This window comes from Gigantopelta aegis, chromosome 3 (assembly GCF_016097555.1).
Source record: "Gigantopelta aegis isolate Gae_Host chromosome 3, Gae_host_genome, whole genome shotgun sequence".
Taxonomy (NCBI): domain Eukaryota; kingdom Metazoa; phylum Mollusca; class Gastropoda; order Neomphalida; family Peltospiridae; genus Gigantopelta; species Gigantopelta aegis.
The window spans coordinates 85,456,434-85,484,267 of NC_054701.1; the positions used below are offsets into that span (position 1 = coordinate 85,456,434).

Sequence of the window (27,834 nt, forward strand, 5' to 3'; positions counted from 1 at the left end):
TTGAAGTCTGGTTTCAAAAATAAGTTGTCGTCGGTGTCGTCTGCTTTTAATTATTTTTTGGCGGAGAAAATACTACTATTATTTCTGCCCGTAAGCCATTGAAACCTGTGCTGGGAGAACGGCGTATTCTATTGTTTTATGACCACTAATTGTCGGGTCAATGTGGTGGCATTCTCTCTTCTATCGGAATGGAATTTGGAAACTGCGCGTAACCCGACCCATGAAAACATCGCCCCACGCCTGCGAGTCCTGACCGGCAGACGGCAACTAACAAAAAAGATAACAGGTTGAATAATTACCCTTTGTTTCTCGACTGCGACTCACCTTTTGCGAATTGAGACGGTTCCAAAGGCTACTTGTATTCAGATCGTTCGAAATTATTGGAATACTTTTGACATAGAAGGTTTTTTTTTTAAATATTTATTTGGAAACAATATACTTGAAGAAGTATTGTGTAACATTTGTCAAATCGCGTTACCGAATCACTAATTTTGATGGACTCGTGACAGTTAGAAGAACTAGAAATTAATGCGCAAGTCTCTCTGGAGTTTTGATTTCTGTCCACGTCTGCCCTAGTTTTGCAAGGAAATGAAGCCATCATTGGGTCTCGTACTTATCACGGTACTGTTAGGTGAGTATCAGATTTCTGTTTCTTTTTCGACAACATTTGATATGCACTTGTTAGCACGGTCATATTACAGTAGGCTATTACAGGGCTTAGTGCATTAACGCATATGCCATACGTTCCACAAAAGTATCGAGGCAAAACCATGACCAGCTATTTTGAGAAGTTTCCTTTTCACTGAGACTGTTTTTCAAATTGATTTTATTTATTTATTTACTTATTTTGTTTATTTGTTTGTTTATTTACTTTACTTACTTCTGTGCTTGTTTCTTTTGATATATGTTTCAAAGTTTGTTTATGTCTTTTTGTTTTAGCTATTCTTGGTTTACAACATTAATAACACAATGTAACTTTCAAATCAAAATCATACTACATCTCATATAAAAGGATATTTTAATATGCAGGTGTAACCAATTACAATTTACAGTCTAATAATAACATTAAAAATACATAAAATTGAACAAAAATGTAATGGTATCTGCTGATTATCAAAATATTATTGTTAGTAAATCTTACGGAAGAGATTAATTTTACATGTAGAATGCAGGAAATGGCATTTTAGGACATCTAGTTTTCAAAATTTTACGGTGGAGAATACCCCCGAATCCCCGAACCCCCTAAAACTTTGCTTTGTGCCATCGATCTCAGTCAGCTTTGTGCCATCGATCTCAGTCAGCCTCCCCCCCCCCCCCCCCCTCTCCAATGTCTACTTGCTTTCGCCGTGCCTGATTATTCCTGGTTTCATCTAACATACGTCTAATATACGGGTACTGTTTAAAGATAATTATGTGGTTGATTTTCACATTTAATTTCTATTCAAACCAGTCTTTTTATATACTACTGCACAATAAAGCCGAACATTTGGTTTTCATTATATCAACAACAATAACAACAACAAAACAAACCTACCAAAAAACACCAACCCAACAACACAAAAACAAACAAACAAACAAACAAACAAAAACACCCCCAAATCCCCAGACAAATATAGGTCCAAGAACGTCGTCCTGGGCACACAATTCGGCTATTTAGAATAGCTGTCGAGAACAATAGAATCATTCTGGGTTTAAGCTCGTTCGATATATCTGCCGCAAAACGTAATGTGACAAATAAATAAATAACATAAATAAATAAATAAAAAGCAACCAAACAGAAACAAACCCAGAAAATAGAACATTCATATATATAGAGGATTCACTATTGAATATATATATATATATTTGTAGTGTAAATTAACAGTTTTGAAAATATCAAAATATTTTTGTTTTCTAATCACAGTTTATAAAACCGAATAGTAAAAGAAGAATACTTTATATTAGAAGTGTTATCTCAAAGTTGCATAATGGCGTCTTCCCACCAAATATATTATCAACTTGTGTTTTAAAATATAAACATTATACCTTCAACTATATGCCCATAAAAATACAATTACAACTAAATAATTAAATTTAATGGCAGAGGTAAAATGATTTAGAAGACAACCGCGACGGCAATCAGCAGTGCCGCAGTAAAATGCTGTCGCAAAAATATTTAATAAATTATGTACTGTATCAAATTATATACGTTTAATAGGTTATTCATTGATTAGTACTTGGCTACTCGTATATCTATATTATTTATATATCTGTAGTATTACCAAATGTTTGACATCCAATAGCCGTTGATTAATAAATTAATGTGCTCTAGTGGTGTCGTTAAATAAAACAAATTATAATTATTTATACGCGTGGGGAGGGGAGGGGGTGAGAGCACATTACAATTTAGAAATTCCCGAGTAATTTATGCAAAGGTTATGTGTGTGATCGATTCGTTTGTAGTTATTTATTAGAAATAAATGAAAAAATATAGAAATATGGTACTGTAACTTTGTGATAGCTGCTTTAAGTAAAGCCAAATTTTAAGTTTCTGAAGTATACCCCTCCTCCCCTCCCACTAAGTGCGTGTGTACGAATTTATGCAGGGGAAGTGGTCTAGACTTTGGCGAGCGAAGTTTATAAGGGGATCGAGTCATGCTCTCCTCGAAAATATATTGGAAAAACAATTGATTAATTGGGGAGGGAGGATTCGACGTTCGACCCCGCCCCTGAAAACGCGTCTGGTCCCCTTCATTGCTTTGTGAATATAAACAGTCGCCGGTTATATAGTATATGCTACTATTTTATAAAATAGGAATATTTCTAAAAAGAAAATATATATTTACAAATATGTACGATTATATCATTGGTGTATTATTAACTAAAGTGAGAATATCCTGTTGGAGAGGGTGTCTGGAAACGTGCACTGCAGCCGGTGACGCCGGGGTGTTACGTAAATGTGTCATCAGCGACGCGAGCTGGTCAAAGGTCAGCACATGTTATCATAGGTGTAGATAAGTGGATTTAATGACAGACGAACAACGCATACAGTATGACCAAGGAACATACAGTGGAACTGTCCTGTAATTACAGATTTAATATAGTTTTCTAAATAAACTTTTAGTGGTTGTATATTAAACGTCTTCTGGTCGTTATAGTGTTTACACTATGTCAAACTTCATTTTATTTCCTAATATATATATACACATGTACACACACACACACACACACACACACACACACACACACACACACACATATATATATATATATATATATATATATATATATATATATATATATATTATATATCTATATGTTTCAAACATAGGAATTTATTAGGATACCAAATCCAGTTTGGGTTACTTACAAATATTTGGACGATCACAAACACCGGTTATTCCTTAAGTAACTGTTATGGAGGCGAGCTGTGGTCAATTTTTAAATAGTATTTCCCTATTTACAGTCTCTTGTTTGACTTTACTGAAACTTTATCCACATGTGTAACTGTAATAGATCAACCAAACACCCTATATGACGAGTGCATAAGAAGACCACGTTCTGTTAACTGGGTTAGTCAAATAAGAGACCTGCTTCTCACTAACGGTTTTGGTTACATATGGTATAATAAAAATGTAGAAAATCGCAATACATTTATATCACTATTCAAACAGAGAATGACTGATCAATGTATCCAATCTATGTATGCTGTATTCAACAATTCTCCAAAATGTCTGTTATACAAATACGTTGTTAATAATTATTGTTTACAACCTTATCTTCAGAAACCTATTGCCTTGAAATACAAACATATTTTGAGTAAATATAGATTATCTTCCCATAATCTCTTCATAGAAACGGGCAGATAACACAATATTGAGAGGAATAATAGAATTTGTCGTCTGTGCAATATGAATGTAGTAGAAGACGAATATCACTTTGTTCTAGTGTGTCCTTTCTACAGTAACATAAGAGATAAATATATTAAACCTTTTTATTATAATAAACCATCAACATTTAAATTAACGCAACTACTGTCCAGCGACAACTCAAAACAGCTAATTAAATTGTGTAAGTATTTGAACACTGCTACCACGCATAGAACAGACAACTTCGATACATGACATATGTTAGTATATTGTATATTATTGCTATGCATGCATTACCCATTTACTATAGAATTTTATCGATTGTAACCCGATGCTACATACCATTCCCCGCAGTGTGCACATTACATTATTTTATATATAAATATGTATGTATTCCTACAAAATTGATATTTTTTGGCAAAAATAAAATGTGTGTTTATAATACTTGGTGTCCATTTTCACGGGCTGAAACTAGAGTCTACGACTTTAATAAGTTCCCTCTTTTTTTTCTTTAAAGTAATTAACGTGCCAGTATCCAGGTTCAAGCACGCTATCCTGAGGACACAATTCATCAGTGTGTACTCCCTATATAGGAAAAACAATATAAATTATGTCACAAATTTGTATTCATCTTTTGACATTTCTCGCACCAGTCAGTGCACCACGACTGGTACATCAAAGGTCGTGGAATGTGCTATCCTGTCTATGGGATGGTGCATATAAAAGATCCCTTGCTGCTAATCGAAAAGATCATATCAACAGCAGGTTTCCTCCCTTAATATCTGTGTGGTCCTTAACCATATGTCCGACGCCAATTGACCGTAAATAAAATGTGTTGAGTGCGTCGTTAAATAAAACATTTCCTTCCTTCGTTCATCGTTTGCCTGAAGGGGCGGGACGTAGCCCAGTGGTACAGCGCTCGCTCGATGCGCGGGCGATCTAGGGTCGATCCCCGTCGGTGGGACCATTGGGCTATTTCTCGTTCCAGCCAGTGCACCACGACTGGTATATCAAAGGCCGTGGTATGTACTACCCTGTCTGTGGGATGGTGCATATAAAAGATCCCTTGCTGCTAATCGAAAAGAGTAGCTCAATATCTGTGTGGTCCTTAACCATATGTCCGAGGCCATATATCCGTAAATAAAATCTGATGAGTGTCTCGTTAAATAAAACATTTCCTTCCTTCTGTTGACTGAAATGGGAGATAACTCAGTATGCTATGTAAGATTTTTCATCTAGATTAATTTAGCTTTGATCTCGCTATAATCTGCATTCTTCAGAATAACTAAGCTGCAGGAGGCAGAATAATTTCAAATAATGAAACTGTGAAAACTAATTATACTGTATGTCAGATTTCTAACGACGTGGTTATACGTCTGATTTTGGTTCTGATATTATTAGCTCGAGTGTCCCCTAGCCGTATTCTGACTCAAATCTAAACAGAATACAGCTAGATGACACTCGTGCTACGATATTGTATGCTTTATTACATTAGTCAGTTAATTGCAGTTTTAAAGTGTTCTTCTGACTTTGTTTTCGAACTGTTTTTATAACATACTTCTTCGTTTTCTGAAATGTGTCATGGTTATCCAGAATGTTTTTCACCACTTCTCTTTCTGCCATTGGAGTAAACCTTTGTTTTTTACTTATCCAGTTAATACACAACTTCCTTAGGCACAATTTCACTTGCATTGTTCTTTCTAGTTCACTGAACCCTTATTTTCCGGTGCCTTGCATTAAGAAATCATTCTGCTGGTTAAATAGGCATCTGTTATAGTAAAAGGTAATTTTAGTCTCGGTTGATATTCGTCAACCTCTTAATAGTTAATAATCCTCACCGAACAGGTGTGCAGACAAAACTGAATGGCTTATAGGAACGAGGCATTCTTTTTCAACATTAATGAGACAGTTTCGTGGTTTGTTTTGTGTAACGACACCACTAGGGCATATTGAGTTATTAATCATCGGCTATTGGATGTCAAACATTTGGTAATTTTGACATAAATAGTCTTAGCGAGGAAACCCGGTGGGTTTGGGTTTTTTTCTATCTAATTACAAACCGTACACCAAACTAGTAGCAATACAGTTAAATACCACGATACCCTGCTAGAAAAGTTACATTTTAGTATGACGTCCTCTATGTGACATCTCTGTTATCTGTCATACTGTAGAACACCGAGTCATAGGCTCTAAAAACTGGAACATACACGACACATGAATGGCAGAACGAATAAATGTTTTAACGACACCCCAGCACACAAATGCACATCGGCTGTTGAGTGTTAGAATAAATAAATGACGAAATGTGACTGCCACTCTGCATACATTGTAAAATGCATACATAAAAACTGTGATTGCAGACCCCTGGGGTCTAATTCACTAAACTATCGCAACTTTGCGATCTCGCAGTGCAATGCTAAGAGACTTGCAAAGAGGAAAGGAAAGGAATGTTTTATTTAACGACGCACTCAACACATTTTATTTACGGTTATATGGCGTCAGACATATGGTTAAGGACCACACAGAGTTTGAGAGGAAACCCGCTGTCGCCACTACATGGGCTACTTTTCCGATTAGCAGCAAGGGATCTTTTATTTGCGTTTCCCACAGGCAGGATAACACAAACCATGGCCTTTGTTGAACCAGTTATGGATCACTGGTCGGTGCAAGTGGTTTACACCTACCCATTGAGCCTTGCGGAGCACTCACTCAGGGTTTGGAGTCGGTATCTGGATTAAAAATCCCATGCCTTGACTGGGATCCGAACCCAGTACCTACCAGCCTGTAGACCGATGGCCTACCACGACGCCACCGAGGCCGGTTTGCAAAGAGGATGCTTTGTTGTCTAGCAGAGCCTAAGAGACCTTTGTGAATTAGGCCCCAGATATTCCAACGGATTTATGTTCAGTGACCAAAATGACCAATTTTTTTTATAGGCACAAAAATTCCACTTGGATTTGCGCAAACCTAATTATATTCTCGTCTTGCTATGTGCATGGAGAGATATTAAGATTAACGTTGGTAATCATTTCGTGGGTCTGCATTTAAACGGCGTCAATGGACACTGCTTTGTACTAAAATATGATTAAGTGACTTTCAGTATTCTAGTGGTTTTGTCATAATTTCAACATAACTGCTTGTTTCCAAGGATACTTTTGATGAACTCGTCTGGCAAGATTAACATGTATCTTAATAATCAGTTTTACTGGCTATCGCTAGCTCATCCTTATATTTTTCTTATTGTCGTTGTTGTTGATGATGATGTTTGTTGTTTATTTCTTTAATAAAGATAAAATTCAATATTAACGTGCTATTTTTCTCATACATTTTTTTTTGTTTCGTTTATCTACAGCTGTTCTAGAACTCGCAGTAACACAGACCTCAGACGATGGTAAGAATCAAAATGAATTTATTAGTATTCTAATTAAATGAAAGAAAGTGCAAACATGTCCATACAAACTGGCAATCAGTGAAATACTTTTACCACAACAGAGATGTAGATTTGCAGTTGGTATTCATGGCCGTACCTGTTCTAAAATAGCGGATGGGGATGAGGGTAAGAGTAAAACAAGAATTAGGAAAAATAATATATGGTTTTCTTCAGTTAGTGACAAAAGGGGCCCCATTATATTAATGGCAGAGACAGTTACTACAAACTTTCAAGAGAAGACCAGGTACCGGTAATGATGACATGCAAGTGATGTAGGAAGGTGCCAAAATGTGGACGGGGGGTGGGGGGGGGGGGGTGGGGGGGTGGGGTGGGGGGTGGGGTGGGGGTTAGGTGGCACACTGTTATATTTACACACTTTTACACTATTATAAAGCAAATATAAAGCAAAATATCTGAAGGGGGGGGCACATGCCCCCCCTTTGCCCCCCACCCTCCTCCGCTTCCTACGTCAGTGCATGGCTGAGAATAGGCCACTGTAAACTCAAGCACCACATGTACACACAATTCCGAGTGAGAGACACTGGAACATGTCATTGTGGTACAACCGCCATGTCTTGATCATTTCTCGCAGCAGGACCACATGAAAGCAGTCTGGTCGTCAAATGTACCCCGGAAGGAGAAACTATTCGGCTCCAGTGAGAACATGCAACATACAGCAGTACTTGTTCGAGATACCGGTGTTCCTGTCTTAGCGTTCCAAAAGGAAAAGATGATGTTAATGGCAAAATTTGTGGACATTCATCATGTTCATTTACTCGTGGTTTTAAGTCAGTGATTATTGTTTTGATATTTGTAATTAGGAGTGGGCTTTGTAAATTGGAAGTTAATTATCACAAAAAAATGTAGAAATAGCGAAATACTGCACTAGTTAGCAAGTTGGATAATATGTCTTTAAGCGACGCTAGGCTCGGTAAGTCAGTAAACAAGGTCAGTGTATTCAGACCTCAGTGTTTAAGGGGAGCTACCACTCTCGCTCCCCATTTCTCCCATGAGACTAGTTCAAGGAGAGGAATGTTTAACTCTCTTTAGCAAGTGAATTTATATGCTATTAATATGAAAATATCTTAAATGGCTCCCTGTAATCTAAATTAGGGGGAGATTAATCACTCTCCTCAATTTCATTTCACAGTGAGCTCTGTATATTATATTTTAATGGGTCTTTTTAAGTTTAAAAATACTTTGTTTTTTGTCTAGCTGAAGAATAAAATTTATTAATGTTCGTTTCCATACACTTAGTTTATTTTTACGCCAGGTCCGGCCCTATACCTTCCTGAAATATGTTATTAATATGTATTATGTAATCTATGCTATAAAATTAGTCGAGACCTTAATTGAATGGCCGATGAAATTTGCCAGTTGCCAATTTATTTTGACAAACCTACAAAGGCCATGGGATGTGGTGTCCCGTCTTTTGAAAAGTGAATGTAATTGATCCTTCGCTGCTAATCGCTAAGAGTAGCCATATGGCGGTGATGGGTTATCTCTGCACCATTAACCTAGTAACCACGAACACAAGCATGTAATAATCGTCATGTGCCTATTGTTATATCTGTAGTGTTCCAGTACTATGGTATACAAAATATAGTAACTGGAAGAACCACACCACCATATTCCAGTTTAGGAAATACGTCTTCACCGAAAACAAATATACTGCAATGTCTTTTCAGATCTTGTTTTGATGATTACAAGCAGGATAACCTCAGTAATATTTAAATAACTCATCGGTTTGAAGTTACTTGTTATTTTTAGTACTAAGTGATAACAACTGCGCAAGTAGTCTGCAGCCACTTATATAGCAGCAACTTGAGGTGGTCCTCTGGCTTAACGGTAGATCATTCGTAATATTTGTGGTCATCCTATTTTGATAATTTGTATAGTAGTTACAAGGTGCGGACCCAGCAGTTTGTGAAAGGGGCGGGGGAGGGAGGGGGGTGTCTGACATGATAAGAAGTGTTTGAACAGGATTTTATTATTACAGTTTTACGTCGGCGAAAAAAACCCTTGGGTGGGGCACCCCTCGGCATCTCCCCTTGGATCCGATCCTGGTTACAAAGCGACTGTGCTTCCTAAAACTATCAGTCACGTACGTCTCTCAACATTGTCCGATTGTTCACAGAATATATTCTCAAATAAAAATTGTATTGAAATACTTGCAAAAGTGGTGAATGGTGTACAACCTCACGTCTTTGAACACGACTCCTTTCTCTTATATACCGGCCTCGGTGGCGTCGTGGCAGGTCATCGGTCTACAGGGTGGTAGGTACTTGGTTCCTAGTCGAGGCATGGGATTTTTAATCCAGATACCGACTCCAAACCCTGAGTGAGTGCTCCGCAAGGCTCAATGGGTAGGTGTAAACCACTTGCACCGACCAGTGATCCATAACTGGTTCAACAAAGGCCATGGTTTGTGCTATCCTGCCTGTGGGAAGCGCAAATAAAAGATCCCTTGCTGCCTGTCGTAAAAAGAGTAGCCTATGTGGCGACAGCTGGTTTCCTCTAAAAACAGTGTCAGAATGACCATATGTTTGACGTCCAATAGCCGATGATAAGATAAAAAATCAATGTGCTCTAGTGGCGTCGTTAAATAAAACTTTACTTTCCTTTCTCTTATATAACTTCAGACCCATGCAATGATGATAACCACACGACTATCGATCAACCAGCCAGAGGTGTGGGCAGTGACCCGGAATCAAACGTCAACAGCCAACCCTTCTGTGACAAAAACCTAGCTGAAGGGTGGTACCACTTTGAACTGAATGGCGTCACAGCAGAAATTCCAACCACGTGTCTACGGGTATGTAAGTTTAATAAAAACAATTTTATAAAAGTTGTGTTTTGCCTATGTTGATGGTTTTAAATTAAATATTATAATTAATTTTTCAATTCTCTCATCAATGTAGCTAGCTCACTTTTAGAAGTTTATTGAGTGTTTTTTTTTTCTTTGTTCCTTTTGAATCACACATCTCAACTTTCCATATCAAGAAATACCAAATTTTAAATTTAGGTGTACGCTAGTTCAAAATAAGCAAGTTCTACACAACGAAAGTCGGCACTTGTATCGTTTTAGTTATGCAAATTTAGTTAAGTTAATTATACCATTTTACTTGCTAAAAGGCTCTTATTAATCATAAGTATGTTACTATACAAATGTGAGTCTGACATTCATTAGGCAATGAATGAATGAATGAATGAATGAATGTTTAACGACACCCCAGCACGAAACATACATCGGCTATTGGGTGTCAAACTATGGTAATGTAAATAAATAAAGTGATGTTCAACATCAATATAAAAATTCAAGGTTTAAACAAAAACAGTGTAAAGAACTGTGCAAAAATACAAATACAAATATCACAGAATTTTACGGACACCGAATTTTACTCTAAACTTCAATTTGTGCTGTATTGGCCATTCTCAAAGAAAATGTTACACCCCTGCACCACGGTGAGGTTACAGCACGCACAGGGGACATTAGGCAATGATTAATAAAAAAAGAAGTTCGTTTTGTTTAACGACACGACTAGAGCACATTGATTTATTAATCATCGGCTATTGGATGTCAAACATTTGGTAATTTTGACATATAGTTTTACAGAGGAGACCCGCTATATTTTACCATTAGTAGTAAAGGGAACCTTTATATGCACCATCCCACAGACAGGATAACACATACCACGGCCTTTTATATACCAGTAGTGGTGCACTGGCGCGATGATTAATAAACAAGTGTGGTCTAATAATGACGTTAAATAAAAAAAAAAAAAAAAAAAAATTCATTTTGATTTTATTTATAACTTCTTATTTTTATGCTTATGTCCAGTTAAGGTTCAAGCACGCTGTCATGGACACGCACCTCAATTATCTGGGATGTCTGTCCAGGTCAGTGGGTTAATGATTAGTTGTTAGCGAGAGAGAACTTGCTGTTGTGGCTATACACCTACTCATTGAGCCGCTAGGGCGGAACGTAGCCCAGTAGTAAAGCGCCCGCTTGATGCGCGGTCGGTTTGGGATCGATCCCAGTCAGTGGGCCCATTGGGCTATTTCTCTCTCCAGCCAGTGCACCAAGACTGGTACATCAAAAGCTGTGGTATGTGCTATCCTGTCTATGAGATGGTGCATATAAAAGATCCATTGCTGCTAATCGAAAATAGTAGCCCATGAAGTAGCGAAAGCGGGTGTCCTCCCTTAATATCTGTGTGGTCGCTAACCATATGTCTGACGCCATATAACCGTAAATAAAATGTGTTGAGTGTGTCGTTAAATAAGCCATTTCCTTCCTTCATTGAGCCGCTAAAACTCGCCCTGGATGGGAGATGGTATTTAGCTACAAGCCTAAACCACCACTAAACTAAACCGTGGGCGATACAACAAACTAAGGCCAGAGTCTTTAAGTGTTTGTTTTTTTCAGTCCGGATCGTGCTCGGGCAGTATTTCCATGCGGATAGACCTGGGAGACCGGGCTCTCCCTGCTGTGGAGGGGAAGGAAGTGCACGCCTCGGTCTGCGGGTCCTACGAGGTCCTAGGTCAATGGGACTGCTGCGTCCTCAGACAGACCACCCGGATACGAAACTGCGGAAAGTTCTACATTTACTATTTATATCCCGTCGACCGGTGCCCGGTGTCGTACTGCGTACAAGGTATGTGGACACTCTTTATACGTTCATTTAGATCCACACCACTGTCATTAAAAATAACAATAATAATAGGTTGGTACAACAACGTCCGTGGTATGCATTGTCCTGTATATAAAATACCCCTTGCTGCTTTATCGGTAGCATTAGACTATGTGGCGGCAGCACGTTCTCCTTTTCCTTCTCGACCAAATGTGGAAATAACCATACGTTAGACACGAAAATAGCTATGGTTTAAAATGTGCTGAGGTGTCGTTAAACAAATACGCCTTTCCTTTAATTTATTTTAACAAATCTAAACCTGCACAAAATTCATATATCTGTTCTATGATTGAACTTCATACAGCCAGCCAACTAGGTCTGTCACGAACCTCTTTAAGTTATGTATACACTTTCTGGAGTGGCAGTCTTCTTAAAGACATAGTTTGACACCCAATAGCCGATATATTTTTTGTGTTGGGGTGTCGTTAAACATTCATTCATTCATTCATTCATTCATTCTTAAAGACAAGTAGGAAGTGTGTATATGAAGTGGCGGTCATCCTACAGACAAATGGAATATTTGGGTATATGGAGTGACAGTCCTCCTAAGATACTTGGAATGCATATATCGAGTGGCAGTCCTCGTACAGCGAAAATGAGATATACTCTTCCAAAAAAGAAACGCAAAAGGGTACAAATGGGTTATAACTCCGATTTTATGTTTCCTACCGGTTCATGCTTTGTGAATATAAGGTCATTGCATGTCCCAAACACATTCCCACGGTTACATTCGATAAAACGCAGCTACTGTACAATAAAGTTCCAAAATGTGAATATTCGCAAAAACGCAGCCACGTGCAAACCATGTCACCACTGCACGTGCGTTGTCTGCACGTGCAACATGAACACCGACAGTATAAAAGTGCAGGGTGTTCGCTTGCCTGGCCTCTGTATCTGGCCGACAGTTGACAATCCAGGACATGCCACGTCTCAGTGAACCGCAGAGAAACAATGCCATCGGCCGACTAGACGCAGGCGAATCCAGAACGGCCGTTGCCAGGGCATTCCATGTGTCCCCAAGCACCATCTCCAGACTGTGGGACCTTTACCAGCAACATGGATCAACACGTGACCTCCCTAGATCCGGTCGACCACGGGTCACTACCCCCGGCAGGACCGCTACATCCGGGTACGCCACCTTCGGGAACGATTGACTACTGCCACCTCCACAGCCGCAGCAATACCAGGTTTGCGCAGGATATCCGACCAGACCGTACGGAACCGCCTACGTGAGGTAGGAATTCGTGCCAGACGTCCAGTTCGAGGTGTCATCTTAACACCACAACACCGTCGACTCCGACTGCAGTGGTGCCAGATTCATCGACAATGGCCTCAACTGCGATGGAGACAGGTGTGGTTCAGTGGACGAGTCCCGATTTCTGCTCCGACGTCATGATGGAAGATGTCGCGTGTATAGGCGTCGTGGTGAACGTTATGCGGCAAACTGCGTACAGGAAGTGGACAGATTCGGCGGGGGTAGTGTCATGGTGTGGGCAGCCATCTCACACACTGGCAGAACTGACCTGGTCCACGTGCAGGGCAACCTGAATGCACAGGGCTACATTGACCAGATCCTCCGGCCACACATCGTTCCAGTTATGGCCAACGCCAACGCAGTGTTCCAACATGACAACGCCAGACCTCACACAGCACGTCTCACAACGGCTTTCCTACAGAACAACAACATTAATGTCCTTCCTTGGCCATCGATATCACCGGATTTGAACCCAATTGAGCATCTATGGGACGAGTTGGACCGACGCCTCCGACAGCGACAACCACAGCCCCAGACCCTGCCCGAGCTGGCAGCAGCCTTGCAGGCCGAGTGGGCCACCATCCCCCGGGACGTCATCCGTACTCTGGTTGCTTCAATAGGCAGGCGGTGCCAGGCAGTTGTCAACACACGCGGAGGCCACACCCGGTATTGACTCCAGATGACCTTGACCTTGGTGGTGTGTCCTATCACTTACTCACAATGGACTAGAGTGAATTGTGAACAATCCTGCAACATTTGGTAATTATCGGACTCACCATTCAATAATGAAATCAATTCTCCAAATGTTACGACAATGTGGTTTTGCGTTTCTTCTTTTGAAGAGTATATTTATATATGTGATGGCAGTCCTCCTAAGTGAAAGTAGGGAATGTGTATCTGGAGTGTCAGTCGTCCTACAAGCGACACATCTAATGGTGATTCATAGGAAACGTCCATGACGACCTTGTGAAAACGGTCCTTTTACTGCCTTATACAAAGCTACGATTTTGAATGCGGTGGTGGTTTTGTTATTCAGATTTACTACTTTAACACAAGAGAAATGAATACCACTTGAAAATAAGATAGTAATTTTACCCTATTTTATATGTTGCATGTAGGGCCTACTTGAACATAAATTAACTAATTGCGTGTCAAAGCAACTGCTATATTGCTTTAAATTAAAATAGTAAATTGTTTAAGTAAACCTGCCAAATGTGTTTTTTACAGATTCAGGGCAAAGCATACCCCCGGAACTAATAGTAAAACAAGGAGACGTTGTCAACAACGTATCTGCGGAAACCACGTCGTTCACGGGTAAGATATAAATAATACTACACTGGTTTTCGCAAGATATTTAATGCGTACCACCAGGTGCGTACGAAATTTGTATGACACACCCAGACGTTCACCGTGTGGGTAATAAACAAAGAATACAACATGAGTGGCCGTTAGATACCATTTATCTTACAACGGGTTGTTTTAAAACGTATCAACGAGTTCCAAATTTTATGAGTCTGGAAAATATAATAAATGCTAAAACAATTAGCAAGTGTCCGAATGCTCACCCTCCCCGCAATACCCCCAGTCCCTCCAGTTCGAATTTGAAGCTACTGCAAAAAAAAAAGAGTAACAATGAAAACCTATTTAATAAATAAATAATGTTAAATCAGTACATCAGTATAGATGTAGGCACTAAATAAAAGATGTTTATGCAATGGAACTCTTTTTAATTCTATTTTTGATGGTTATTATATGTTTTAGCAATCACTCTGTGCCAAGACGATCAACTCGAGTGTAATGTTAATAACACTGTCAGCTGTGCCCGACGATGCGATGACGTCACAGAATGTGATGATGGCGTTGACGAAGATGGGTGTGATGACCAAATGACCACTCCATACGGTTTGTACACGGGCAATACGTGTTTGTATACATACTCTACACGTCCAATACAAACATGTATTACACACCAGTGTAAGATATTGCTAATGTCATAACAATAACTCAACATCTAACTAGTGTAATATTGGCGTAACGTGAGCGTGAAGTAGATCACTTGCTGATGCTATTCATAGAAAAATAACGTGTAGTAGGATTCGATATCTACTTACTTCTGCGTTGCGGCTTGTTTGCAGTTGGTTTGTAATAAATAAAATACTGAACCAGCTTGCGTGTCATACCATTTTTATGAAACTCGTGAACAGTGTTGGTATCTGACTTGCTTTCGCTCGTCATATACCAAAACTGTTCACTCATTTCATTAAAAAAAAAATATGACAGGCAAGCTAGTTTAGTATTCTATATATACCCAATGTGTTAGAAATACTATTTAATACACTGTAAATTGTGTATATACCTATGCATTCAGTACAAACATACAGTCCACATGTACACATTGAGTACAAACATAATTATAAAATTCATATTCAAAACATGCACGAGAGAGGAAGTTGCATCATCATAAAGTACCTATAATACCGGTATACACGACCCTAAGATCCCGGGGTGGGGGCATTTGAGGATCACAAAATGTGCTCTTTTATATCCATCTACCCCCTCCCCCCCCCCCCCCCAATATTCTGCCTTTTTAAAGTTGATTAGCCCAACATATTTGCAAAACAGAACACTGGACGTTTTCACACAACTAGTATATTATATTGTCTTTTTATGGTACAATTTGTTGATAGATGACTTGGTTATAAAACGTCGGTGGCGTCGTGGCAGGCCATCGGTCTATAGGCTGGTAGGTACTGGGTTCGGATCCCAGTCGAGGCATGGGATTTTTAATCCAGATACCGACTCCAAACCCTGAGTGAGTGCTCCGCAAGGCTCAATGGGTAGGTGTAAACCACTTGTCCCGACCAGTGATCCATAACTGGTTCAACAAAGGCCATGGTTTGTGCTATCCTGCCTGTGGGAAGCGCAAATAAAAGATCTCTTGCTGCTAATCGGAAGAGTAGCCCATGTAGTGGCGACAGCGGGTTTCCTCTTAGAATCTGTGTGGTCCTTAACCATATGTCTGACGCCATATAACCGTAAATAAAATGTGCTGAGTGCGTCGTTAAATAAAACATTTCTTTCTTTCTTTCTTTGGTTATAAAACGATGCATGATACAAAATGCAGTATTAGTAAATGCTGTACCATTGATAAGATACTCAACATCTAATGTTCATACTAAAGACGGTGGACGATTGGTCCACCAGCTTCATAAAACTTATATATACTCTTGAAAATGTTCGAGGCAGCTTGTGAAAAGCCTAAAATGTATTGGAACTAGTCAGTAATTACGTTACACCATTTATCTGACAGTTGATATCTACCCTCATCCCCATCTTCGTGTAGCCTTGGGTGAAATGCTCCAAACGTCATTGTCAGTATGGTCCTATCTGATGTCGTCAGTGTTGTGACAGAGAATACGTGCCACGACAACTGTCTAAATATCCATTGAACTCATTCGTGTGCAGATTGGGATTTGTTAAACGTCTCAGCAATTCATGGAAGCAGTAACCACCTTACTGAAACATCATTTAGACTTTACCTTATGCAATGATATGATTCTGAATACTTTGATTTTTCGTTCAGATTACTAAATACTAATATTCAAAACAAAATTTGACAAAAATTGTTTACATTATATTTTATATATAATAAATAATTGAATTTGTTTTGTTTTCTATCTCACAGAAGTCTTCCCAGCTCCGCCACCTGACGATGACTTAAGCTCAGCCATCCCAGAGTCTTCTAACACTACAAGCACCACCACTGACGTTTTGGTCACACGATCTTTATACAGCGTAAGCACGTCACCGTCAGACTTCACTGAGCAAAACGATCCCACACACCCTGCAACAGATGACGGCACAACGGACGACGGATCATCAGTCAGCATTGATAGCGCGTTTGAAGAAGGGGCTGGAGCAACAGAATCTGAAACAACAGAACGTTCTTTAGCAGAGTCTTCTTCTGTAATTCATAAGGGCAAACCAACCACAGAGGATCATGTCAGCGAGTCCAGCTTGGTCGCGGAATTGCCTGTTGTATCTACCGGCTTCGTCACGGACGTTCCTGGTGTAATGACATCGATAAAAGAGAATAATAGCAAAGCTGCTAATACAACAACATTGACAACGCCGACGACACCTGCTTCATCTTCTGTGAATCCGCTGACAAAAGAACTGGCGACGTCGTCTCCTGTTTCATCTACGGAAGCAAGCACTTCTAGTTCCAGTGTGGAACAGACGGATGGTAGTGCAGCAGTACCTTCAAGCCCGACGTCATCGCTGCCAACAACATCTCGAGACACGGTGACTAAAGAAACACACTTCTCTTCTTCAGCAGGCACTTCTACCATGACGTCAACAGTACCAACCACCACAACGTCAACCGTACCACCCACCACAACAATTCCAAAACCATCCCCACAAGCCGATGATGGCAGAATTGTACTCAAGTTCCGTTCGGGGAAAAATCATATAGAGGTGATGATAGGAACACATCCAGCTTGTGTTCGAGGTTTTAGTTGTTTAAAAAAAATTACCTTAGTAGAAGATCAAGCTTATGGACACTAACTTTCGTTGGTAGTGTGTGTGTGGGGGGGGGGGGGGGGGGGCAGAACTTTGCATATGACATTTTATTAGGGATCTTTTATATGCACTATCATACAAACAGGTTACACCGTTACTCTTCTAGCAATGGACAAATTTGAAGGCGATTTTACATTCACAAATAAATTAGATGTGAAAGTTAATATTTGATGCAAAACTAAGCTTTAGACAGAAATACCACACAGTATTGCTAGAGAATCGAATATCTTTAATTCAGGCCTGTAGGAACGAGGTGGGGTGGGGGGTGGGTAATGTGTGCAAGGGTGGCACAGGCCTACCCCATTTAGGTCTAAAATGTACGTGTTTTGTCCTACTCTGTATATAGAGTATAAAAGTCTCACCACTTGATAATGTGCCTCCCCAAACACCCAATACCCACCCCACCCCACTAGAGATTGTGCCCCTCCACTTGTCGTTTCTTCGGGAATATTTAATGACCATGTTCCTTTGATTTTCTAAGGACAAGAAAAACTTCACTGCGGTCATGAAAAGCAAGCTAACGAACTTGACGGCAATCCTGGGATCGGATACTGGACTGGAGAACGGCAGTGGTCCATCCGTAGTGCTGACTGACGGACCGACACTAAAACAGGACTATGTTTATCTCACGTTTCGTTTGGAACAAAATAATGGTAAGACGTCATCAGCAACAGTAACCATATGTCTGACGCCATATAACCGGTAAATAAAATGTGTTGAGTGCGTCATTAAATAAAACATTTCTTTCTTTTTTCTTTCTTTCTTTCTTTCTTTCTTTCTTTCTTTCTTTCTATCATCAGCAACAGAATACTTTTAATTTTATAACTCTATTTCAGCACCTCGTACTGGCAAATGTGAAAATAAAAGGAAATGTTTTTTGTAAACAACATTTAATTTTTATGTACAGTTTGTGTAAACATTGCTGAGTATATTAATAAAAACCGCAATAATAGCCCATAGTAAAAAAATAAGTCGTCTGCTTATTGAGTTTGTAATTATAATCAGCCGATTAGTTTATCCTACTAAACTATATATTTGATTATTGTCTTGTTAATCTGTATGTAGGATGAAATAATCGAAAATATCTGATTTCAAACTCCATGAACATATGTCATTAATAAAATCTTCATTCATTCATTCATTTTCATTCGTATTTTCTTTCTTTCATTCATTCATTAATTCATTAGTTCCTTCTTTTGTTAATTAATTAATTAATTAATTCATTCATTCATTCTTTCATACATTCATTCATTAAATAATTCGTCATTTAATTAATCAGTTAATTAATTTATTCATTAATTAATTCAGTAAATCGTTCCTAACTTTGATTCGTCGTTAATGTGGTTGTTGTAGACGTCGTCCCTGCCGATGTACTCCTGCAGCTGTTCCGTGTCCTTCAGACCAGCGACAAAAACAAGCAAACATGGCGGGAGGTACGTTTCACGATAATGGTTAAAATTTCATATGAAACGATTCGGAGGAAAGTGTGTTGACACAGGCGCCACACTAGGAAGGGTTCGGATGTATAAATGGTTTATTTTTTTAATTTTTAAATTTTTAGAACTTTACTAAAAAAAAAAAATCCACAAATGTAATAAACCATACATTTTCTAATTTACTTGTTCAGTACAGAACAAACACTTTAAAAAAAATTCTGGTGGTGTCTATATATTATTACTAGATATAAATATAAATTGAAAACAATTTGCTCGACTATAATAACTGAGATGAAATAATTTTGTATGAAAAAAGTAAAGTTTGTTTTATTTAACGACGCCACTAGAACACATTGATTTTTTATGTTATCATCGGCTATTGGACGTCAAACATATGGTCATTCTTACACTGTTTTTTTGAGGAAACCCGCTGTCGCCACATAGGCTACTCTTTTACGACAAGCAGCAAGGGATCTTTTATTTGCGCTTCCCACAGACAGGATAGCACAAACCATGGCCTTTGTTGAACCAGTTATGGATCACTGGTCGGTATAAATGGTTTACACCTACCCATTGAGCCTTACGGAGCACTTACTCAGGGTTTGGAGTCGGTATCTGGATTAAAAATCCCATGCCTCGACTGGGATCCGAACCCAGTACCTACCAGCCTGTAGACCGATGGTCTAACCACGACGCCACCAAGGCCGGTCATTTTGTATGATTAAACGGGCTTCTTACAAAACAATATTCCATTTTTAAAAACCCAAACGAATACAGTAAATACAATAACTCTTGCTGTAACTATCCTTGGGTTTTTGAGTTTCAAGTAATCATACTACTTACTGTAGGTTCAAAATCTACTGAAATCAATAATTAACCTTTATACTAGAGATACTGATCGAAGTGCACCCAACATGAAATTGAACATGGGATACACGCCCCCCCCCCCCCCCCCCCCACCTACCGATGAGCTACTACAAACATTATGACACTAGGTGTCAAAAATTACCAAATGTGTGACATCCAATAGACAATGATTAATAAATCAATGTGATCTAGTGATGTCGTTAAACGAAACAAACTTTAACTTTTGATGAAGGATTACAGATAATGCCACGCAATGGGCGACTCTTTTTGATTAGCAGCAAGGAATCTTTTATAAGCAGCATTCCACAGACAGGATAGTACATACCACGGCCTTTGTTACACCAGCTGTGGAGCACTGGCCGGAACGAAAAATAGCCCAAAAGGCAAGCGCTTTTACCGCTGAACTACATTCCACTCCAAATCGTAAACTACGATAAATTGCTCTTCTACTTGACATAGATTCCACATACTAAAGTAGTGTCGGAAATAGAATAAAATTTATTTTCGTCAATTATTTCTTTCATATTAAACTGATAAGTAAATATTTTGTAAATACCTATTTAATGATACTCTACCTAATTTAGCATTTACTTGTTTGGGCTCTCATTGATGTATAAGGTGGTGTTTACTCTTGAAATTAAAATAAAGATGTCTTTAAACAGGATATTTGTGACCTTTATTGGAACAGACTATAACACATTTTGATGGATATGTGTCAATTTCATTTACCCGTAAACAAAATTTTAATTTAAAACTGCACGATAACTGATTATTTTGAATTGCAGCACAAATTATTAATTTTGACCAGCATATTTAGTGAATATAAATTCAATATAAATACAGTAGATATTTACACAATTTTGCAACCACTTAAAGGTGCTATATCAGAAGTTATATGTGAGCATCTGTATGTGATAAAGATTCTTCAATAAAATGTATTTTCTACTAGTAGATAAAATCATTTCCTATAATCATTTATGGGCATATAAGGTGTAGTCTTTAAATCGTAAAGCAAAATTTAGTAAAAACATGATTTGCAATAGCTGTCATGAACTTTGAGATAGCACCTTTAATACCGGAAAATAGATCACAAACTCAAAATGGTTCTTGATAGTTTTGCTCAAAAGTTACTTATAAATGTCTACAAATATACAAATATCGTCGAGCTTTGTAATTGTTGCGACGGAGTGTCACGAAGCGTAGCTGAATGTGGATGCTGTCGGGTTTCTTTCTGTAGTATGTGTATTAGTGATTAATATGTGGATTTATTTTTGTATCAGTTAACTCGAAAATGATCGATGTAAAGGTATTTGACGTCAAACATAGGATTGTTGTGGTATTAGAGCGGGAATCTTTGCCTACCGTTTGGTAGTCAGGAATTGCCAAAAATATACATAGGTTGGTCTCTGACTGTAATGAGAGCGTATTTATGTCCAAATGTCCGTCTAGCTCTCTTACAGTCAGAGTACTCGGGCTAATGTCGATCAAACTTTGTTATAGTCTGTTCCAATAAAGTGCACAAATCACCTGTTTACTCACATATTTTTTTTAATTTCAAGAGTAAACACCACCTTGTACATCAATGAGAGCCAAAACAAGTAAATGCTAAATTAGGTAGATTATCATTAAATAGATATTTACAAAATATTAACTTGTCTGTTTAATATGTAAGAAATAATCGACGAAAATAATTTTTATTCTATTTCCCACAGCACTTTTTTTTTGTATAGATGATAACCATGTCACCTGTATTGACTTCGCTGAGATCACATAGGGCAAAAAGCATGTAATTTTGTGCCGGCTGCCATTTTGACATTTTATGGAATATTCTCCAAGAGGGGTCAAAGGATATGACTTAATATAACAACGTAATTTTTGTATTAGTATTTGTTTGTTTAAAGATACTACTAGAGATCATTGATTTTATATTAATTATGTTACATACTTTGGAGGCTTTCACCCCTCTTGAAGAGTATTCTTTAAAAAAACAAAATGGCAGATGGCAGAAAACTGCATGTATTTTGCCCAATGCTATCTCAGCAAAGTCGATACTGGCGACAACGGTACAGTCTCATAGGTGGCATCTGTGTCACTGTAATAGGGGTTTTCACAACTCGTGTCTGGACAAAATTTGGTGGAAATGTAGTAATTAAAGACAAGACAGTAATTTATCGTAGTTGTTAACAATTTGGTTGGGACTTTAGTCTTTAAAATCTAGGGGTAAAGCGCCCGCTTGATGCGCGGTCTGTCTGGTATCGATCCCCGTCGGTGGGCCCATTGGGCTATTTCTCGCTCCAGCCAGTGCACCACGACTGGTATATCAAAGACAGTGGTATGTGTTATCCTGTCTATGGGATGGTGTATATAAAATAACCCTTGCTACTAATGATAACAAATGTAGCGGGTTTCATTTCTAAGACTATGTCAAAATTACCATATGTTTGACATCCAATAGCCGATGATTGATAAATCAATGTGCACTAGTGGTGTCGTTAAACAAAACAAACAAACTTTAAAACCACAACTGGTCAAAGGCTGTGGTGTGTGCTTTCCTGTCTATGGGAAAGTGAATAAAAAGATCCCTTGCTTGTAAAGGAAAAATGTAGCGGGTTTCCTCTGACTACAAGTCAGAACTAGAAAATGTTTGACATAAAACAGCCGATGATTAATTAATCAGTGTGCTTTAGTGGTGTCGTTAAATGTGTTATTTTATATTCCCAGATGGATCTGGAACTGGTCGATTTCTACAAGGCTACTGACGGCCCCGGCACGGAAGTGAGACCCAATTCGTCGCTGTTCAAGGACAACGTCGTCCTCTTCATCGCCATCATCTCGATAGGCTCGTTGTGCATCATCATCGTCGTCGTCTGGCTGTGCTGTATCCGGTGCAGAAACCGCTCGAGTTCCGACCGCAGTTCTGTGCTGGTGTGTATGTCGTCTCAAATAGTTATACGATATTAAACGAGCTTCCATTTTTATGTCCCGAGTGAAATAATGTTCAGGTGTCACGAGCTTTAGCAAGTGACAATGAAAATTATTTCACATGGGACATAAACATGATACGAAATGGTAGCGAGTTTAATATTCTATTTTGTTAGCTATACCCGATCTTAATTGATAATACTCAACTCATTTGGTTGACGTTCCTGTAACTTGTAGGGCTGTAGTGCGCCAATCGATGACGTCACGAAATGTTACGTCCCACTTGGTGTTCTAGTGGAACTATCACTTTGATATGTACCAAGATATTTTTAACCATATGGGTAATAAAGAATACTCTTAATCAAAGACAGATCTATCTCATGGTCCACTCCTTGACGTAGTGAGGTAGCTTGCATGTCTTAATGACTCGAAGAGCTACGCCAGCTGAAGCATTAGCTCCTGGTAGGGTCACCCAAGCTGGACTGGTCAAAGGGTAGAGAATAAACTAACATGGACCGAACAGACAGAGGACGTGAGTCACGACAGGTAGGTGGGTTTATCTTATAAAATGATACGGCAATTGTGTCTCATTTTAACTGAATTGAGTAATCAATTATAGGACAAGCAAACTCCAAAATCAAAACTGGGCTGGAGAGGCTCAGAATCCTGGTAAGGAAACTCTCCTAGGAGAAGGAAAACTCCAAACTCAAACCAAGTCAACTGAAGTCAAAGTACAGAAGCTATGCATCAGCATTAGCGTGGAAAACGAAAGGAAATGTCTGTACATGCACCGAGCAAACACACATGCATGATGCATACCATGTAGAGATACAAACAGACAACTGATGGACAGACGGACGGATGGACGGTCTTTCTGGCAGATAGGCAGGTAGGTAGATCTACAATTCTGTACACGCTGATTTCGATGGCCAGTATATTCCGTTGCAATACAGGCTTTAACTAGCATGCAGGCAGACAGGCAGGCAGGTAGGTAGGTGGATTTATCTTATAAAATGATATGTGTCTCATTTTAACTGAATTGAGTAATCAATTATAGAAAAAGGCCGGACGTAGCCCAATGGTAAAGCGTTCGCTCGATGCGCGGTCGGTCCGAGTTCGATCCCCGTCGGTGGGCCCATTGGGCTATTTCTCGTTCCAGCCAGTGCACCACGACTGGTATATCAAAGACCGTGGTATGTACTACCCTGTCTGTGGAATGGTGCATATAAAAGATCCCTTGCTGCTAATCGAAAAAGAGTAGCCCATGAAGTGGCGACAGCGGGTATCCTGTCTCAATATCTACCGGCCTCGGTGGCGTAGTGGTTAGGCCATCGGTCTACAGGCTGGTAGGTACTGGGTTCGGATCCCAGTCGAGGTACGGGATTTTTAATCCAGATACCGACTCCAAACCCTGAGTGAGTGCTCCGCAAGGCTCAATGGGTAGGTGTAAACCACTTGTACCGACCAGTGATCCATAACTGGTTCAACAAGGCCATGGTTTGTGCTATCCTGCCTGTGGGAAGCGCAAATAAAAGATCCCTTGCTGCTAATGGGAAAGAGTAGCCCAATGTAGTGGCGACAGCGGGTTTCCTCTCAAAATCTGTGTGGTCCTTAACCATATGTCTGACGCCATATAACCGTAAATAAAATGTGTTGAGTGCGTCGTTAAATAAAACATTTCTTTCCTCCCTTCTTCCCTTCCTTCAATTATAGAAACCAGATCAAAAGTCAGACTTAATTCTTCACTGTTTTCAAAACTAATGCTTGTTTCATGTTATTTGTATGCATATCGGCCAGGGTTACGAGACGTTCTTCTAATGACGTATGTCTGTTTTAAAATGCATGTATTTACATACATGGTTGTACATCAGTTGATCTACCAAATAGTGCAGCAAAATATTGCTTGAAAACTTTTAAAATTAATCCACCCAGAAATTTATTTTATTCAAGCAGCTACATAGACGCAACATCTCATTATAGTGTCAGTATAACAGCAATACTATAAAACTCAATGTTCCTCGTTTCCTCGACAGAAAGCCAATGTCTCGGACAATCGGACTGTTCTATCAGTGGAGAACCCAGCGACAGACGCGGAGATAATGAAGGACGAAACCAATCAGCTGAAGGAAACCCATAAAGGGGATTCACACCTCCCACCCGGGGCGCCCCCTGAGGACGAGAACGGCTGGATCGTACCCTTAGACGAGGTGACAACAGACAATGTTGCGTTTGAGACAGAAGATACGCGGTTTTGACTGTAATAATGATAGGGTGTTTTTTTTATATAAATGCTAAAGAGTCGTTACATCTTGTGTGCTAACATATTTTTTCTAGATATTTTTTTTCTTAGCCATTAATTAAAAGAAGAAGAAAAAAAAAGAGAGTACAAATTTAAAAAAAATATTATAAAAAAGAAAGAAAAGAAAGAGGCAGTATACAATTAAATAATAAAAAGAAAAGAAAAGAAAAAGATGAAATATACTGAGAGAAAGAAATAAGGAACACCTGGTATTGTAGACCAAACGTCAGTCACTATTAGCATAGTAATAAAGTACTAAGATGTAATGTGGTACTGAATGTCAGTAATGTGACATTAGACGTCAATGACACGGTTAACTTTCTCACTCTATGGATAAGGGTTTTGGCTGCAGTCAGTGTTGAAATCCTGCTAGTGTTGGTATGATCCCTTATTTCTCTCCACCAGTGTATTTATGGGCTATTTAACCGTTGCATCAACGAAGATCACTTTGGACATAATAGTCTGAAAAGAATTGACCCCAAGGGTGACGATGTTATGTACTCTGACTTCAGACACTATGTAGCCATCTATTATAGTTATAGTTTTCATACAGTTCAAGCAATATTGTCAATAACAATGGCTGATTAGCAAAATAATAATCTTGTTGACATTTTCTGGGAAGAAACAGTTTAAGGTTGAAGATAACCTGTGCACGTGGTTCTTGTTTGAGCATTGCAACAAGACACTGTGACACTAGAGTATAGAGCAATGGTAGCCATGAAGATGTCAAATCGACATATTAAAAGAATATCCTGAGTTAACTGCCATTCATATATCCGATCAACAGAGCCTTTTAATGACTGAAATTATATATTAAATACATTTCCTTGTCTAGAACATCAGTGTGTTTACATTCAGTGTGTTTCTGGTCGTTGTAATGTTTGTAGGAGCACAGGTGGGACTTTACCTGCAAAGAATAAAGTATATACCAGGAAATACAATGAAAACGGAGCTACCACAAACAATTATGAATAGCACACACTGAACATACATACATACATACATAAATACATACATACATGTAAACAAGAAAATGTATTTAATATGTAATATGAATTGTTAAAAAGGTTGTTAGTCGGAAACTCGGGATAATCTCTTCAAGTTATATTACGCATTGTTCATATTATTGAAGATAATGTCTCTTTAGTCTGTCCAGTCATTCTACAAAAATATTTTTTTTTGTAAATAATTTTAGTTTGGTTTGACGTAAGCAGAAAAGTAAAAGTATTTTGGAAATTTAAAAAAATACAATATTTTGTGTCCAATTTAGAAAACAACGTGGCCCAGAATAAAAATAACTTGTAGTTAATTCCATAGTATAAAAAAAGGTGTTCCCTGTGGGGAGGACTACAGAACGAAAGAAGTATTCGATCTGTATTACGCATGGCTTAAAGCAAGTTACGCAACCCACTTGATGCTGCTGCCATGACATCAACTGCTGTTGCTCCAGAATGCAGGGTCATTAAAAGTATATATATATATATATATATATATATATATATATATATATATATATATATATATATATATATATATATATATATATATATATATATATATACAACAATGTATATATATATTATCAGAGTGAGCATAACACCAGTTAATATGACAGTAATATTTTGTTCTCATGTACCGGGAAAGATTATTAGCAGCAACCAAAGATGATTATACTACTAGAGATCAGTGCATACTAATATTTTCTTTTCGAAAGTTTCTTCTCGCTTGTATTCCAGGCCTCTGCGAATTGAAAATTTGCGTGAACCATTTATGGGTTACGCAAAAACAAATTCAGATCACCCATTTAGTTTGTATGTAACCCATCATGAACATGTAAAAGATGCCATAAATTCAATGCGCGAACAAAAAATTGGTTATACAAAGTATACTTATGCTAGTGACGCGCGAACGAAACTATCGCTCTCGCAGTTTCCAGACGCCTGTATTCAATTCAGTCATATATACATGTATCAACTCGCGAATAATAATCGGTGTTTAAACCAATAGTTTTAAGTTATATTATATTGTACTGTATTCGGACAATATAGTTCTGATGTACATGTATAATGCATTTATTTTGTGTATATTGTATCCATTGTTGGTTAGTTGAAACAAAATGCCTTGCGACTGGAATATGTTTTGACTTCGCTTTGTTACTTAAGACACAAATTATTTTCACAGGAGAGCTTATAAACAAATATATAACATTTTCTTTCCCCAAGGCCGTATCCCCTCATCCCCAAAATGACCCCCATTCAAAAAAAAAAAAAAAAAATCCAAATCCAAATGAAATGAAACAAACGACAACCCCCCAACCCCCAACCCCCCAAAAACAAACCCAGCCAATCAGAAAACAAAACGAAAACAAACGTAACATTTTTTTAAACTAAGTTGACCTTATATTACTGTACCATGATTTTGTTTCGGTTCCTCTTCCCTCTCAATTTGGGTACGGCCCTAATACCAAACAAAATGCCATCATAAATTTGAATGCTTCGT

The 27,834-nt window shown here is 38.6% G+C and overlaps 1 protein-coding gene across 1 annotated transcript; it reads left to right on the forward strand.

Annotated features, from left to right (window-relative positions):
- LOC121369226 lies at window positions 1-27,695 on the forward strand. Its single transcript, XM_041494173.1, has 11 exons — window positions 1-631; window positions 7,201-7,239; window positions 9,921-10,093; window positions 11,708-11,936; window positions 14,455-14,541; window positions 14,989-15,129; window positions 16,913-17,706; window positions 18,293-18,464; window positions 19,165-19,244; window positions 22,836-23,039; window positions 25,070-27,695. The coding sequence occupies exons 1-11, from the start codon at window positions 589-591 to the stop codon at window positions 25,289-25,291; spliced, it is 2,184 nt and encodes a 727-aa protein (XP_041350107.1). The 5' UTR covers window positions 1-588; the 3' UTR covers window positions 25,292-27,695.
- Window positions 27,696-27,834: the final 139 nt, after the last annotated feature.